Source organism: Bufo bufo, chromosome 7, assembly GCF_905171765.1.
Source record: "Bufo bufo chromosome 7, aBufBuf1.1, whole genome shotgun sequence".
NCBI lineage: Eukaryota > Metazoa > Chordata > Amphibia > Anura > Bufonidae > Bufo > Bufo bufo.
The window spans coordinates 192,008,167-192,026,718 of record NC_053395.1 but is presented as its reverse complement, the minus strand read 5'-3'; the positions used below and the strand labels follow the sequence as shown (position 1 = coordinate 192,026,718).

The window sequence follows — 18,552 nt, the reverse complement described above, 5'->3', positions numbered from 1 at the left end:
TAGTAGGCAAATTAATGGAAACCCTATTAAAGGATAGGATTGTGGAACATCTAAAATCCCATGGATTGCAAGATGAAAAACAACATGGGTTTACTTCAGGGAGATCATGTCAAACAAATCTTATAGATTTTTTTGACTGGGTGAATAAAATAATAGACGGTGGAGGTGCAGTAGACATCGCATATCTAGATTTTAGTAAGGCTTTTGACACTGTCCCACATAGAAGACTTATCAATAAACTGCAGTCATTGAGCATGGACTCCCATATTGTTGAGTGGATTAGGCAGTGACAGACAACAGAGGGTTGTAGTCAATGGAGAACATTCAAAACAAGGTAATGTTACCAGTGGGGTTACACAGGGATCTGTACTGGGACCGATTTTGTTTAATATCTTCATAAGTGATATTGCAAAAGGCCTCGCTGGTAAGGTTTGTCTTTTTGCTGATGACACAAAGATATGTAACAGGGTTGATGTTCCTGGAGGGAAACGCCAAATGGAAAAGGATTTAGGAAAACTAGAAGAATGGTCAGAACTCTGGAAACTGAAATATAATGTGGATAAGTGCAAGATAATGCACCTGGGGCGTAAAAACCCAAGGGCAGAATATAGAATATTTGACACAGTCCTGACCTCAGTATCTGAGGAAAGGGATTTAGGAGTAATTATTTCAGAAGACTTAAAGGTGGGAAGACAATGTAATAGAGCAGCACGAAATGCCAGCAGAATGCTTGGATGTATAGGGAGAGGTATAAGCAGTAGAAAGAGTGAAGTGCTTATGCCGCTGTACAGAACACTGGTGAGACCTCACTTGGAGTATTGTGCGCAGTACTGGAGGCCATATCTCCAGAAGGATATAGATACTCTAGAGAGAGTTCAGAGAAGAGCTACTAAACTAGTACATGGATTGCAGGATAAAACTTACCAGGAAAGGTTAAAGGACCTTAATATGTATAGCTTGGAAGAAAGAAGAGACAGAGGGGATATGATAGAAACTTTTAAATACATAAAGGGAATCAACTCGGTAAAGGAAGAGAGCATATTTAAAAGAAGAAAAACTACCACAAGAGGACACAGTTTTAAATTAGAGGGGCAAAGGTTTAAAAGTAATATAAGGAAGTATTACTTTACTGAGAGAGTAGTGGATGCATGGAATAGCCTTCCTGCAGAAGTGGTAGCTGCAAATACAGTGAAGGGGTTTAAGCATGCATGGGATAGGCATAAGGCCATCCTTCATATAAGATAGGGCCGGGGGCTATCCATAGTATTCAGTATATTGGGCAGACTAGATGGGCCAAATGGTTCTTATCTGCCGACACATTCTATGTTTCTATGTTTCTATGTTTCTATTGTGAGCCAGTCCAACACTAGTGGATTTGTCATACACATGAAGGTCCATGGCGGCATAAGGGCAATATGGAGGAATCTGAAGCATTATAAGGCATACCTTGCATTTCTGAAGTGTTGAGTAGCAGTCATTCAAGTCTCAGTTCTACACTTACTGGTATATTACCACACCGGCCCAATGGTTTAGACAGACACATTCTATGTACCCACTTTATGTCATGATCAAACCTTAACCTTGGACCAGAGGATGGCATCTGGGGACATGTGAGACTAAAATGCCAAATAGAACCAAATAATTGGCACATTGGTTGTAAAACTGCTTATCGTGCCATACTCATTAGGCTACATGGAAATATATTTGCTATTTTATGACATTACTTATTTAACATTTCCCGAAACATTTGTGCTTATTTTACATGACAATTTATATTTCCACACTATGCGCACTCATTTTCAAGATGCCATATTTTATTATTTTCTGAAATGTTGTCATTTCGGAATCCTAGCTTTCACCAAGCAATTACTTTGTTAATGATGACTGAAACATGCATTTCTATTGTCACTGAAAGTAAACGGATCATTAAATTGGCGGCCATCAAATTATATCCAATACAATGAAACATTATATAAAGCAAATACTTACTCTACATTCTTGGTCCACTCCGGGGGATTACTCATGGTCATGAACACGCAGTTGGTCAAAATAGTGAACATTATGAGCATGCTGAATAATGTGAAGGGCAGTCAAGGAGAAAAACAATGCAAAATTCATTTTATACCTACGTTAATAATAACATGGATTCAGCAATAAAAAAAATATCATCAGATTTTCTTTAATAATGCCAAAAAATAACAAAAAAATATAAAGTAAAAAAAAAAATGCGTTGACGGGCTTCCTTACGATTAGTGACAGGAATTTGTTTTGCTAGTGTGGGACCAATTGTGCTTCTTCCCACCACAGCGAAATGTCTCCATATGTAAATGTAGAAGCCAAATCTCTGTACTGTCTTATATGTCGGCCTGATCTACAAATTCTTGAAGTAAACTCAAAATGCCAATCAAGAAACTATACAAAACACTTTATCTTGAGCTTTTGTTACACTCATAACCTGGAATTTATATAGGTCATCATAGTAGTAGGTCCTCTGTTGCCCCTCTGAGGCCTCATGCACATGACCATTCCGTTTTTTGCGGTCCGCAAAAAACGTAAGCCGCCGTGTGCCTTCCGCAATTTGTGGAACGGAACAGGCGGCCCATTTTAGAAATTCCTATTCTTGTCCGCAAAACGGACAAGAATAGGACATGTTCTATTTTTTTTGTGGGGCCACGTAATGGAGCAACAGATGCGAACAGCACACATAGTGTGCTCTACTGTTCTTCTTTACTCTCCTTTAAAATTTGGTCCGTCATGCCTATCTCTAGGACCATGATGCTGACAAGGGCAATGTTTAATTAAACCTTCCTGCAGCTATGGGTGAATGTGATTCAGAGCTTGGAGTTGGGGCCTGAATTTTGAAGAGACAGAGCATGCACACTACTCTAGTTTTAGTTTTCTGCAGAAGTCATTTAAGACATAGTAAAAAAAATAACTAGCAAATAATAGAGTAATGTAGAGAAAACAGTGGTCTAACAAATATCTTTGGCTTGTAATCAAAACAATTGTCTGATTTTATGCAAAATTACAATATTGCCATATTGTCTTGAATGCAAAATCTTTGAGAAGACATCTACACTGCTAGCGACATTTTTTGTAGTGGAGAGGTTACCATATCCATGGTCTGGATACAGCTACGACCTCTGCACCCACTACAGTTTTTACATTTCATTTATTGCCTGAACATCTACAATCATCAACAACCTCGAGATTTAAATCATAACTGGCCATGGTAAGCAGTGCTACACTGTGGGCACATCTGTAGATCACCAAAAAAGCCAAAGGACGCCAGTATATGCACAAACATTCCCTTTTAGCTAGTGTGGGGTTTTGCTCTGGTAGATAGGGTAAGCAGGCGCAGTACAGAGGCAAAATAGTTCTTAACTCAAAACGTCAGTGTTTATTCACACTTGAGGCAATTGCTCAAAACAGCAACTTTGCAGCCTTGGTGTTAATTCACACACAATGGAAAGTTCATATAACACAAGTCACCTTGCTGGCAGTTCTGCCTCCAGTAGTCCACAGCAGGCTTTAGGGGGCCTGTTTCCCCAGCATGCGGCTCTCAGCCCTCCAGCACGGCACAAAGCCTAAGATCCCAAAAACAGAGACATCTCTGCTGAGCCCAGCTGCCTATTTAAGGACAGCCAGGTGCTGCCAAATCCCGGACCGGCACTTAAACTCCGGTCTGGAATTTGACTTCACCTGGCTGGAAACCAGCCCAGCCGCACATGCTGGGAGGAAAATACCTGCCTTGCCAGACACAACCCCTCACTGTGTCACATACCTCCCCCTTTGTTCAACCCTGAAGGGGTTTCGTCCCTTCAAGAGCCCTGTCAAGTAAAGTAGCTAGAGTAGCAAAGTGGGGAACAAACCTCATGTAATAGCCCACCATTCCCAGGAATTACTTTATTCGCCTAGTGGTGACAGGTCGGGGCCAATTCCGTATCGCCTCTATTTTGTTCACTTGGGGTTTGATGACTCCGTGCCCAATGGCATACCCAGGTACTTAGTGTCTTCTAACCCTATCGCACATTTTTTTGGGTTAGCGGTTAGGCAAGCCTTCCGAAAGGAGTCCACTACAGCCTGCACTTTGGGTAGGTGACTTTCCCAGTCGGTACTGTGCATGACAATATCGTCCAGGTAAGCCGAAGCGTACCGACGATGTGGACGAAGCACAATGTCTCTTATTCACTGAAAAGTTGCGGGGGCGCCATGCAGACCAAAGGGTAAGACCTTATATTGATACAGCCCCTCAGGTGTGATGAAGGCAGTTTTCTCTTTGGCAGCCACCGTGAGGGGCACATGCCAGTACCCTTTTGTGAGGTCCAAAACAGAAAAATACCGGGCTTGTCCTAACCTCTCGATGAGCTCATCCACCCGGGGCATGGGATATGCATCGAATTTAGAAACCTCGTTAAGTTTTCGAAAGTAGTTACAAAACCGCAACATCCCGTCCGGCTTGGGTATCAATACTATAGGACTGTCCCACTCACTTTTTGACTCCTCAATGACGTCTAGCTGCAACATTACCTGCACCTCTTCTGATATGGCTTGTCGCCTCGGGAACCCAGTATGGTTTTAATTGATCTTTTGCCGAAGGACGTCCCAGTCCTTCCCATCTTTAGACACTACCTTTTTCAACATATTTTTTAATATTTGGTTAAACCGTTCTACCAGACCGTCCATTTGTCGATGGTAAACGGACGTCCGTAGTTGTTTTATGTGCAGCAACTTACAGAGTTCCCTCATCACCATGGACATAAAAGGAGTCCCTTGGTCGGTCATCTACATTAACTCCTTAGCTGTGAGCTTGGCAGAGGTATGTCGCAGTGGCACCGCCTCCGGGTACAGAGTGGCGTAGTCTAGAATGATGTGTTGATGCCCTCTGACAGACTTCGGTACTGGGCCTATGAGGTCCATAGCTATTCGGTCAAACTGGACTTGGATAATTGGGAGAGGAAGTAGGGGACTACAGAAATGTGACAGGGGGCTAGTTATCTGGCAGGTCGGGCAAGGCTTACAAAACTCTTCCACTTCTTTGAATATGCTAGGCCAGTAAAACCTCTGTAGAATACGATCCTGAGTTTTCTGCAGCCCCAGGTGATGCCCGAGAACATGTTGGTGGGCTAGATCTAACACAAGCTTGCGATAAGCCTTGGGGACCATTAACTGTTCAATAGGCTCACCCCGTAGTTGGTTTACCCAATACAACATATCCTGATGAACCACAAAATGGGGAAACACTGACTCTGCCCCAGGTTGTTGTGGTTCACCATCTACTATTAACACATTTTTCCAGGCGCGGGATAGGTTTGGGTCCCGACATTGGGCGGTACCAAAATTATCCCCAGAGACATTGAGGTCTGCCAATTCAGGACCCGGCGGCAAGTCCTCCACGTCTCCCACCATCACACTTAGCAGGGTTGTCTCCTCCTCTTCCACCGAAGTGGCGGTCACCCCTACCGCTGGCCCTTTGGTCTCAGGCTCCCAGGGTTCTGGTCTCCCCCCTGAGCCGGGCCACTCTGCTAGGGTATTAGTCACTCACATAGCAGGCCACAGTGCCGGGAAGCCCGGGAAGTCTCTCCCTATTATAAGTTTGTAGTGAAAATTTGGGGCAACTGCCACTTCATGAGTCCATCTGCCAGCCCCTGTGGTTAGAGACACCAGGGCAGTGGGATAGTCTTTTAAGTCTCCATGGATGCACATGACCCCGACTTTCCGGCCAGTATACTCTGCTGACCGTACCAGGGGGGCCCTTACTAGGGACACCAGACTCCCTAAGTCCAGCAGAGCCTCCGCTGGAGTGTCTCCTACCTTCACCTGGCACAGGTGGTTTAGAGTTATTGGGGTACCTGCTGCACAAAGCTTCCTGGCATATAGTGACTTACGGTAGCCATAGTTAGTATCCATGGGTTCCACCTGATGGGGACAGTCAGCAATTACATGGCCCGGCTCCTGACACCGCCAGCAGACTATTGAAGCCAGGTTCGTAGAGGGTACACCCGGGTGGGTTTGGTTGGTACAAGTCGACGGGTCTGGGATGGAGATTTGCAGGGTTTGACTGCCCCCTCTCCCAAAAGAACCCCCTGTAACAGTCTTAGTAGCCTCGTAGCACTCCACCAGGTCCACCATTTTTAGGGCGTTGCCAGGAGACACCTGGTCGATCCAGTGCTGGAAAGGGGGTGGCAGAGCCCTCCAGAACATATCAGCCAATAGTCTATCTAGCATAGCCGTGGGACTCAGCACATCAGGCTGTAGCCACTTTTGCAAGATGTGGAGTAAGTCATAATACTGGGTCCTCGCAGGCTCAGCCGGCTTAAAGCCCCACTGATGTACCCACTGGGCCCAGACAAACACATTCACCCCCATTCTTGCCAAAATCTTACCCTTTACTTTTTGGTAGTCGGCCGCTTGATCGTCCGGCAAGTCGAAATACACCCGCTGGGAATCGGATGCCAGGAATTGAGCGACAACCTCAGCTTACTGGTCACGGGGTAGCTTTTCCCTGATGGCCACTTTCTCGTACATCGCCAAGTAGGTTTCGATGTCGTCTTCTTAGGGGGTCATCTTAGGAATCTCGGCACGGACTGCTTTCCGGTCATCATGGACGCACAGGGTAGCTCCTGCTGTCTGCTAAGCCATCATGTGTTGTAACAGCAACTGGTTAGTCTCCTGCTGCTGCTTATTAGCCTGGCGATGCTGCAGGTTTGTCTCTTGCTGCTCCACAACAGTCTTCATTTTGTCGTGAGGCACTGGTTGTAATACCGCTGGTTTAATGTACGACACCGTGCCTGAAAAATCCAGAAACCAAAAATATCGGCATCCATGCCAGCCTCACTGCTCTTGCCCGCATCCTCCACCGATTGTGGGGTTTCGATCTGATAGATAGGGTAAGCGGGCGCAGTACAGAGGCAAAATACAAGTTCTTAACTCAAAACGTCAGTGTTTATTCACACTTGAGGCAATTGCACAAAACATCATGTAACTTTGCAGTCTTGGTGTTAATTCACATACAATGGAAAGTTTATATAACACAAGTCACCTTGCTGGCAGTTCTGCCTCTAATAGTACACAGCAGACTTTAGGGGGCCTGTTTCCCCAGCATGCAGCTCTCAGCCCTCCAGCACGGTACAAAGCCTCAGATCCCAAAAACAGAGACATCTCTGCTGAGCCCAGCTGCCTATTTAAAGAGAACCTTTCACTACAATGAAAAATCTAAATTAAGCATACAGACATGGAGAGCGGCGCCCAGGGATCTCCCTGCACTTATTATCCCTGGGCGCCGCTCCGTTGTCGCGGTATAGACTCCGGTAGCTTCAGATTTTAGGCTCAACTGGGAGGAGCCTGCCGGCGTCTCCTTCTCCCAGGCTGTAGCGCTGGCCAATCGCAGCGCTCAGCTCATAGCCTAAGAAGTTTTTTTTTTCTCTCAGGCTATGAGCTGAGCGCTGCGATTGGCCAGCGCTACAGCCTGGGAGAAGGAGACGCCGTTAGGCTCCTCCCAGTTGAGCCTAAAATCTAAAGCTACCGGAGTCTATACCGGGAGAACGGAGCGGCGCCCAGGGATAATAGTAAGTGCAGGGAGATCCCTGGGCGCCGCTCTCCATGTCTGTATGCTTAGTTTAGATTTTTTATTGTAGTGAAAGGTCCTCTTGAAGGACAGTCAGGTGCTGTCAAAACCTGGACCGGCACTTAAACTACGGTCCAGACCTTACCTGGCTGGAAACCAGCCCAGCCGCACATGCTGGGAGGAAAATACCTGCCTTGCCAGACACAACCGCTCACTGTGTCACACTAGGCATAAAAACATCAAAAAATGAGCTGGAGCCATAGATCAGGGATCAATAAAGGCATGGAACATAGAAGTTAGGAACATAGAAACAACCACCCTTCTATCGACCAAAAACACGTAAGTAAAATTGATTTAAAATTTTTCTATCTGTTTCAAGACTAAAGTATGATGGCTCATGTCTTAATGCTGAGCAAACGTCTATGTTCCATATATCAACTGGGAGCCAGCCTTGTGTTTGTGCACCAACATAGCGGATGGGTGTGGGCTGATTCAATATTCAATTTGCATCATCTGTGAACAATAACAAATAGGAAAAACCTATTTCAGATTTTGACACACATTCCTCGGTAAATTCTCCAAAATCTACATGTGCTTTGATGGATTGAAATGTGTTAATGTTAAACTCTGTGCCGTAACACTGTGTAGATTTTCTGCCCACAAATCATGTGTGAACATGTCCAACGTCTTTACTATCATGTAATCAGCAGTACAGGGTTGGATTTGCCCACCAGGGAATCCTCCAATGCAGGGGCAGATTGGCCGTAGACCTTACAGGGAAATTTCCCGGTGGGCCGATGCCCAGGGGGCCTCATGAGCCCTCCTGACGGCCAGCCAGTGGAAATTTTTGGGGAGATGCATTTTGTGCTGCAGTATTTTGTTATTAACTGTGATATTTGGCTCTGTTAGGGTGTTATAATGTGCCACAATATGGCTGGCCCTGCTTCCACCAATTTGGACCCGACTACAAAACAGGGTTACTTTTAGTATTTTTTCCAGGGCCACTTTAAGTTCCTAGTCCTTCCCTGCTCCATTGTCCCCAGGCCCAAAAGCCTAGCAGAGTCAACCTTATTAACAGGTCATTTTGAAGCCAATCACTTGGCTGTTTCTTATGAGATGATTCACAAATAACCTCGTAGACCTTCTCCATGTTATGTCCTATGTGTACATTGATAGCAAAAAAGTATATAATGCATTTGAATGTAGATGTGCACATGTTCTGTGCGGATAAACGGTGGCCCTCGGAATAGTCAGCCCGATAGTACATATATACTCACTGTATATTATAACTTTAAAATTACCTAAATGTTAAAAGTGCCGGAGCTACATATCCCAAAGAAAAAACCATACAAACCATAGTAACATAAATGATTGTTCAAAGCCTGATCACAATGGAAAGTGTCAGGAGCAGGTACCTAGATGTGTCATCCCCTTTCCTAAATCTGTGCTGTGACTTGTAAATCTTTATTCTCTGTCGGGTTATGGTTATAATGATCAATTCTGACGATATCTACACTGCTTATGTCTACTGCATGTAAGGCACTCACAATATAAAATGTTAGATTCAGCACTTGGAGAGTATTTTAGGCTTTTGCTCGTTACACTGGATATGTAATGCATATAACAGAATTGTTCTGATCATTACTATAATGACTAATTTATCTGACACAACTACTACTATGTGACAATTCATAGTAATATAGAAATTCGTCCTTCTGGTATCTGTTTTTGCATTCTCCTTTGTATGTTATAATAGCTACTGTATACTATTTCTATTTTCGCAAGAGCCCAGGATTACACTGAGTCATTCTTGAGAGTTTATGGAAGGACAGGGCCATTGCTTAGTCACCCAGAGCCGTGATGTATTTAGTTATTGGAGCAAACATCATCCTCTTTACTCACATTTTCCAGCCACAGTCCGCATATGTGAGATGTAACTTACTTGTATCCATATCATGTATGTGATTTTAATTACTAATGAAATAACGTGTGGCTTTTACTTTTTCTATATCCATGGCCTGTGTGTACATTCGTGGTAGGTTTGATCAGTTATAATCCATCTGTGCAGGCTTTACATCTCAGTAGCCTATAGGCTCAGACTGCTTGCCGTCAAGTATCTCACTGCTAAAACTGAATCCGTTTTTAAACACTGTTTAGTTTTTAGATCCAACATTCTATGCTGATTATTTGATTATTATTTTTTTTTAAATGTACACAGAGCTACACATGAATTATATAGACATAGCCTGAACGCCTTAAAGAGCACCTGTCAGTAGAATCAACTATTAGTATGCCTGGTAGGATTAAGGCCTCATGCACACGACCGTCTTTCGGGTCTGCATCCGAGCCGCAGTTTTTGCGGCTCGGGTGCGGACCCATTCATTACAATGGGGCTGCAAGAGATGCGGACAGCCCTCCGTGTGCTGTCCGCATCCGTTGCTCCGTTCCGAGGCCCCGAGAAAAAAAAATTATGTATTAGGTATTTTGATTAGGCTACTTTCACGTATGCGTTTTTGCTCTCCGGTTTTGAGATCCGGCAGGGGATCTTAAAACCACAGCAAAATGCATCCTTTTGAATAATGCAACCGGCTGCATCCAATCAGAACGGATCCGGTTATATCGAAAATGAAGAAACCGCATCCGGCACTAAAACCATTGTAAGTCAATGGGCGCCGGATCTGAGACCATTGACTTACATGCTTCTTGGTACCAGATCCGGCATGTTCAGTTTCCCATGCCGCACACAAAAACGCTGCTTGCAGTGGTTTTGTGTCTGCATGAGAACGCAACAAACTGGAACGGAATGCATTCTGGCGCACTCCGTTTTGGTCTGTTCAGTTTTGTCCCTATTGAAAATGAATGGGGACAAAACTGAAACATTGTCCTTCGTCTTTGAGATCCTCTGCCGGATCTCAAAACTGGAAAGGAAAGCGCAGATGTGAAAGTAGCCTTATCTATACAAATCAGGGAGTAAGTGCACCAAGGAGCAGGGCAGAGCCCCTCAGTGCACCTCGGCAAGTCAGCGTTCCAGTGCTGGCCACGCCCTAGGTGCACTGAATTCTTAATTTACGTAAATAATACAAATATATATTTTTTTTTTTTTCTAGGGAACGACACAGCTGATTTTCGCAGAATGTCACAGTGCTGTTCTTACAACATGTGGCATCCTCTACTGCCTCTTGCTTTTTATCTCAATAGACTTGAAAGGTACAGTATGTATCACCATTCATTCTGACCAGTCCTAACACAATTTTCCAGTTTTTAACGCCAACCATATAAACAAGGATTAGCAAAACCACGGATTGGTGCAACGGGCCGAGACAAGGGAACATTAAGGTTGACTATAAGGTTTGACCACTTTCTCAATTATATTACCATCAGGGGGGGATTGGCCATAGACCTTACAGAGAGATTTCCCGGTGGGCCGATGCCCAGGGGGCCGCCAGAGCCCTCCTCATGGCCGGCCAGTAGAAGTTTAAGGGGATGTATTCTGTGATGGACTGTGGTATTTGGCTCTGTTGGGGTGGTAATATGGTATTGCTGGCTCTGCCTTCCTTCAATGTAGGCCCGGCTACAAAACGGGGCCACTTTTAGTATTTTTTCCAGGGCCACTTTAAGTTCCCAGTCCGCCCCTGATTACCATCTATCTTATCTCCTGATGTTATCTATTTTCTACGTCAGTTTAGCCCTTAGCCATTTAAATTAGTAACATTTCTGGATACGTGGTTTCAGGAACAGGAGAAATTTAATCTATAGAGATCATGCATTGATTTATTTCACTATCCCTGCTGATAACTCCTATCTGAATTACAAGATCAATGTAGGGAAATCACCCATATTCCTATAATACTAGGCTACTATAGTTTAGTATCCTGTCCAAGCTCCTATGTATTTCCACATGGAGATATTTCCTCATACAATATAATTCTGATCACCTGATTGAAGAGGCCACAGCACTCCGGTGAGCTCCATGTCCCATTTATTGTTCACCAGGCACAGCTCCGGTTATTTTGCAGCGGCTCTGCCTCAGTTCCATTGATGTGTTGAGTAGTGATGAGCGGGAGGTTCCATATTCGATTTCGACGAAATTCGCGAATATTCGCTTGAATATTCGTCTCATATTCGTCGAAACCGAATATTCGTCATTATTCTAGTTATCGCGATTAATATGCGATTTAAATAATCGCGTATTGCGATTTTAACTTAAGGTAACTTTCCTATTGGTTTGATATCTAGAATTAGCGACGATGGCGAATATGACGAATGTATTCGTCATATTCCTCAAAACAAAGATAACAAAGTATTCTCCATCTTCGTTTTAGCTCCATATTCGTCAACTTCGCTAATTCTAGCAAGTAGGAAAGTTGACTATAGAGACAGCTAAGTTTTTAATTCGCTATGCGATAATATTACTTTGCTTTTTTAAAAATAAATAAAATTATTATAATACTTGATAATTATTATAATTATTCTATTTATAAAAAAAAAGCAAAGTAATATAGTCGCATAGCGAATTAAACACAGCTGTCTCTATATATATCAACTTTCCTATTTGCTAGAATTAGCGAAGTTGACGAATATGGAGCTAAAACGAAGATGGAGAATACTTCATTATCTTCGTTTTGAGGAATATGACGAATACATTCGTCATATTCGTCATCTTCGCTAATTCTACCAAGCCAACCATAGTAAACCAGGTCTAAGTTGTAATCGCAATGCGATTACTTCAAGTTATATTAATCGAATTGCGATTTCAACTTAGAGCTGTGTTTCTAATGGGTCAGCTTGCTAGAATTAAGGAAGTTAACGAATATGGAATATAGCAGTGCTAAGTTTAAATTGCAATTCGATTAATATAACTTGAAGTAATCGCATTGCGATTTCAACTTAATTCTCACATCCGACAGTACATTCTAGTATGGAGGCAGTCCCATGGTGATGGGGACGCTCCATGAGCACGGAAGTCGGCAGAAGCGTCAACGGGCACTGACTGGAGCAGCCAGGAAGCCAGGAATCCTCAGAACAGGTAAGAACTACTTTTGGGAAGTGGGAAAGAAAAAAATATAACAATAAAAAAAAATAATAATATTCGAAATAGCGAATTTATAGTGCTATATTCTAAATATTCGCGAATTAGCGAAGTGTTGATATTCGCAAAAAAAATTTGCTATTCGAATATTCGCGCTCAACACTAGTGTTGAGGACCAAGCTGCAGTACCAGGCCCAGCCACTACAAAGTCTATGGCACTGTACTCGTAAATCAAGGGGACACTGTGCTGGCCAGCGAGGGTGTCGAGAATTGGGCTATTGCTTGGTTGGATGACAGCTATTCCTGACAACTCCACCATAAACACACATGCTCAGCCCAGCCATGTTTATTTCAATAGGAAAGTCGACAGGCGTCAAACAGCTAAGACCGTCAGTATATCCCACCAAAATTGATGGGTTCAACTAACTTTTTTCTCATTCGTATGGCTAGTTTTGTGCACATTCATCCTTGTTGTTGCATCCTTAAAGAGGAGCTGTCCAGATTTTTTTTTATTTGGCCCCCAGCCTGAAATACCAATGGAGAAATACTTATCTGCTTCCTGCTGCCCTGCACCAGCTCCAAGGCTCTCTTCAGTCCCCATCTGTCAACGTCTGCATTGACAGGGTCTTGTGCGCCCCTCAGAAAGGGGCGTGTCCTCAAGTGGCACGTCACTGCTGGGTCACATGCCACTTTTGGATACGTCAGTGATGAGGCCAGTCATTGGCTGCAGTGGCAAACATAACCCAGTCTTTGCAGAAGTTGACTTATGGGGGCCATAAATCGAGAGCTAAGGTTCCAGGAAGCCAGGCCAGAGCAGCGGGGAGCAGGTAAGTAAGAATTTTTCCCAGTATTCCAGGCTGTGTGCCAAATAAAAAAAAAAAAAGTTACAACCCCTTTAAGCCATGCACCCTTTTTGCTGAGCCTTGCCACCTTTTTGAGTTGGAGACCAAAGCAGGTGAGCCGGGTGCAGTGGATTATTCACTAATAGGTCTAAAATGTGAAGCGACATTATGCACCGGGAATGCATCAAATTTTGACCCATTTTATGTTAGGGCACAATCACATTATTAAATTTGCCCAACTAGGCTGCTATTTAAAGGGGTTGACTAGGACTAGAAATGGCGTCTGCTTTTTCCCAAAATAGCACCAGACCTATTCACAGGTTACGTGTGGCATTAAAGCTCAGCCCCATTCACTTCAATGGAGCTAAGCTGCCATACCAGACACAACCCATGGACAAGTGTACAGCTGTTTTTGAAATAAAGTAGCCATATTTTTCTAATCTGGGACAGTCCCTTTAACATTCTCAGTTAAATTTTTTTTATTTTGTTCCCCCTTCCCCCCCCCCCCCCCCCCCCCCCAAATATTTGATCTGGAAATCCAAGACAGCCCAAAACCACAGAATAAAACATTTTGTCTAATATAAACTACAAAAAAAAAAGTAAAAACAAAACAAAAAACTTAAAATATCAATACAACAAATCCACGGAAAAGGATATGAATGTACCAAAACCTTAATAGCTATTTTTCTAAGGGGGTTGAAAGGAGTTAAAATGTACAAGGCAGACGTGGCACTGAAGCGGAAGATTGCCTTCCCTCTATTCAATACTATAAAAGTCTGTGAAGAGAGAAATAAACAATTAGTTACAGAGCAATGACAAGGGCACAAAAAACATTTGGTGTTCTCTGCACTTACAAAGATGAAGCATTGCTAAAATAATCTGTGTAAACCTGCAGGGTGAGATATTGAGCCTGCGAACTGGATTAACCATTACCAACAGGAGGTAAACGCTCGTTTCCACGGGCAGTTAACCGATTGGATTCGAAGGCAAAGCGTGTGTGATAGTCATGTAAATGCCTAAAGCGAGAAAATGACTAGCGATGGTCATATAAATAATCACATAAATCTTTTATATAGGACTTAAAGGGATCCACTTGGTGACCTATTCCTAGGACAGGTCATAAATATTAGATCGACTTCCGGAACCTCACTGTTTGTGTTTGTTGGGTCAGCGTACTTCATTGTATGCCAAGCACAGCGCCGTGCACTGTATAGTGGCTGTGCTTGGTATTGCAGCTCAATCCCATTCAGTGAGCTGCAGAATGGTCACATGAGCAATGGTCATGATGTCACAGATCTGAAGAAAAGCTTGCAACGCTCGCCTTAGACCCATAAGGCTGGGTTCACACTTGAGCGTTTTACAGCGCGTTCAAACGCGCTGTAAAACGCTCAACACATGAAAACCAATGCTTCCCTATGGCCCTGGTTCTCACTTGAGCGTTTTACAGCGCTGAAAAACGCGCTGTAAAACGCCCTACGCTCAAACAAGTACTTGAGCTTCTTTGGGGCGTTTTGACGCGCGTTTGTGGCCATAGGACATTGCAGTCAATCACACAAACGCGCGTTTACTATTGCAAAAAACGCTCGTCAAAAACGCGCGTCAAAAACGCGTGTTAAACGCGCATATCAAAGACGCTCAGGTCTGAACCCAGCCTAATCCCTCCTCTGGATAGGTTATCGGTACCTGATCAGTGGGGGTCCGACATCTGGGACCCCTGCCAATCAGCTATTTTGAGAAGGCAGCGGCGCTCGTCACAATCTAGGAAATCCATTGCAATAATTCATTTTTGTGTCAGCGTTAATATTTAAGAAATAAAAAACGATAATTCAAAAAAATTACTTATCAATTTGTGGTTTTCACCCAAATTAAAGGAAAGAAAAATCTCTAAAAAAGCATGCTAATAAAAAGCCCGAAGTGTCAAGTAGAAAACATGGCAAAAATTCTTTTGGTAGTCCTAACAAATAAAAAAGTTAGGCTCACTAAACCACCATGTGCACAAAATCACGAAAAAATTGCCTGGGCATTCAGGTCATGAAAGGGTTAAAAAAAAGTCTTAAAATACACTATTCCCAGAGCATGGGAACAAAAAAATACTAGGAAATTATACTAAGCTACGTCCATATCTGCGGCAGGCATTCCGGTATTCTGGCGGAAGAATAGAATACCAGAATTGCTGTATCCAGTATAGCCGGACACTGCTGGATCGCACTCACTATAAAGGGGTCCGTTAGGTTTCTGGCATGAGCGCTGGCATTCTGTTAGACAAAAAATAAATAAAAACTGCTGCTGCATGCAGCGTTTTTTTGTCCAGCAGAATGCCGGCATTCAGGCTGGAAACCCGATGGACCCTATTACAGTGAATCGGACCTGGGGATCTGGCGGCCCCCCGCGGTGTCTGGCAGGCCCCCATGCTGTACTCTGTTGGAATAGAATACCGGAATGCCTGGCGCAGATGTGAATGTAGCCTTAAAATGACACTTCAAAAATAACAGTGTTTGTAGGGCATATAACATCTGGCCGCTGCATTCAAAAAAAATTATAAATAAATAAAATACGGCATTTAAAGGGTTTCTACCACCAGATTTTGAGATTTTCCGCTGACTGACACTAGCGATCTGCCAGTGTCTGCACTACCTAACCGGGCTCTTGTATCACCTTTGTCTGCTGCCGTTAAGCTTAAAAACATACTTTTATTGATATGCAAACGAGCCTCTAGGTGCTATGGGGGCGTCTTTTCAGCACCTAGAGGCTCCGTCTACTCACTATTTCTGCCGCCCACCGCGTCCCTCCAGCCCGCCCCGCACCTCTTGATTGACAGCCAACCTCGCTCCATCTCGAATTCCAGCACCTGCGCCGTGCGCTTCTGTATTCGGCGCAGGCGCAGTGACTGTCGGACTGCAGTGAAGATGCCGGCGCAGGGAGCGGTCCGACAGTCACTGCGCCTGCGCCGAATACAGAAGCGCACGGCGCAGGTGCTGGAATTCGAGATGGAGCGAGGTTGGCTGTCAATCAAGAGGTGCGGGGCGGGCTGGAGGGACGCGCTGGGCGGCAGAAATAGTGAGTAGACGGAGCCTCTAGGTGCTGAAAAGACGCCCCCATAGCACCTAGAGGCTCGTTTGCATATCAATAAAAGTATGTTTTTTTTTTATTAAAAAGAGTGTAAAACCACTTTTAGGGCTTGTTCAAAAGACCTAATGGCTTTTTCAGTGTTTTGCGGACCGTTTTTCACGGATCTGTTGTTCCATTTTTGTTTCCATTGTGTTTCCGTTTCTGTTCCGTTTTTCCGTATGGCATATACAGTATACAGTAATTACATAGAAAAAAATTGGGCTGGGCATAACATTTTCAATAGATGGTTCCGCGAAAACGGAACGGATACGGAAGACATATGGATGCATTTCCGTATGTGTCCAGTATTTTTTGCGGACCCATTGACTTGAATGGAGCCACGGAATGTGATTTGCGGGCAATAATAGGACATGTTCTATCTTTCAACGGAACGGAAAAACGGGAATACGGAAACGGAATGCATACGGAGTTCATTCCATTTTTTTTGCGGAACCATTGAAATGAATGGTTCCATATACGGAACGCAAAAAAGGTAAACGGAAAAATAAAATGGTCGGGTGAAAGAGGACTGAGGTTTCAGTTACAGCAATTTCTGCCACACATCTGCCTTGTGTAAATTCGCCCGAAATAAATCACTGATGGTGAGAAGCTCTAATGATAAAATGAGGCCACCTGCACACGGGTGCGAGTGAACGCACATAAGGGCTTGTTCACATCCGCGTTATAGATTCCTTTTTTGTTTTCCGTTATAACATGGTTATAACAGAAAATAACGTAATCCATAAGACGGAAGTCAAAACGGAAGCTTTTAAGAGGCATTCCGTTTTGATCCATCATAATACAAGTCTATGGGCAGCAGAAGGGATCCGTCCTGGTTTCCATTTTGCAGGAGTCCAGTCTTACATAACAGAAACCAGAACGGATCCGTTATACTGCCCATAGACTTGTATTATGACGGAATGCAAAACGGAAGCCTTTAAAAGGAAGTCTATGGGGATCATAACGGATCAATCTGGGTCCTGTTATGCAAGACGGAAAACAAAGCCCTGGACTTTGCTTTCCGTCTTGCCTAACGGGAACCAGACAGATCCGTTATGATTCTCATAGGTCCCTTTCACACGAGTGAGTTTTCCACGCGGGTGCAATGCGTGACGTGAATGCATAGCACCCGCACTGAATCCTGACCAATTCATTTCTATGGCGCTTTGTACATGAGCGTTGTTTTTCACGCATCAGTTCAGAGTGAAAATCGCAGCATGCTCTATATTCTGCGTTTTACACGCCCTGTCCCCATAGAATGGGGCTGCGTGAAAAACGCATTGCATCCACAAGCAAGTGCGGGTGTGATGCGTTTTTCACTGATGGTTGCTAAGAGATGTTGTTTGTGAACATTCAGTTTTTTATCACGCACCTGAAAAACGCATTAAAACGCATTGCACCCGCGCAGAAAAAACTGAAAAACTAAACGCAACCGCAGACAAAACTGACTGAACTTGCTTGCAAAATAGTGCGAGTTTCACTGAACGCACTCTGAACGCATCCGGCCCCAATCGGCAACGCCCGTGTGAAACCAGCCATAGACTTCTATTAGGACGGATCAAAACGGAATGCCTCTTAAAGGCCCCTTTCACACGAGCGAGTTTTCTGCGCGGGTCCAATGCGTGACGTGAACGCAAAGCACCCGCACTGACTCCTGACCCATTCATTTAATGAGCGTTCATTTCATGAGCGTTTTTTTTTTTCACGCATCAGTTCTGCGTTGCGTGAAAAACGCAGCATGTTCCATATTCAGCTTTTTTCACGCAGCCCTGGCCCCAGAGAAGTGAATGGGGGTTCAGTGAAAAACGCATTGCATCCGGAAGCAAGGGCGGGTGCGATGCATTTTTCACTGATGGTTGCTAGGAGATGTTTTTTGTAAACCTTCAGTTTATTATCACGCGCGTAAAAAACGCATCAAAACGCATTGCAACCACACGGAAAAAACTGAACAACTGAACGCAATCGCAGACAAAACTGACTGAACTTGCTTGCAAAATGGTGTGAGT

At 44.0% G+C, this 18,552-nt stretch overlaps 1 protein-coding gene across 1 annotated transcript in view; it reads right to left on the bottom strand.

The window, feature by feature from the left end:
• LOC121008434 (sodium channel protein type 2 subunit alpha-like) overlaps nt 1–18,552 on the bottom strand; it is a 248,365-nt gene that overhangs the window by 115,770 nt on the left and 114,043 nt on the right. Inside the window, exons 3-4 of the mRNA XM_040440980.1 lie at nt 14,096–14,214; nt 1,990–2,079 (exon numbers count right to left, since the gene is read on the bottom strand). Of these exons, the coding sequence (XP_040296914.1) occupies nt 1,990–2,079; nt 14,096–14,214 (209 nt within the window). The remainder of the gene's footprint in view (nt 1–1,989; nt 2,080–14,095; nt 14,215–18,552) is intronic.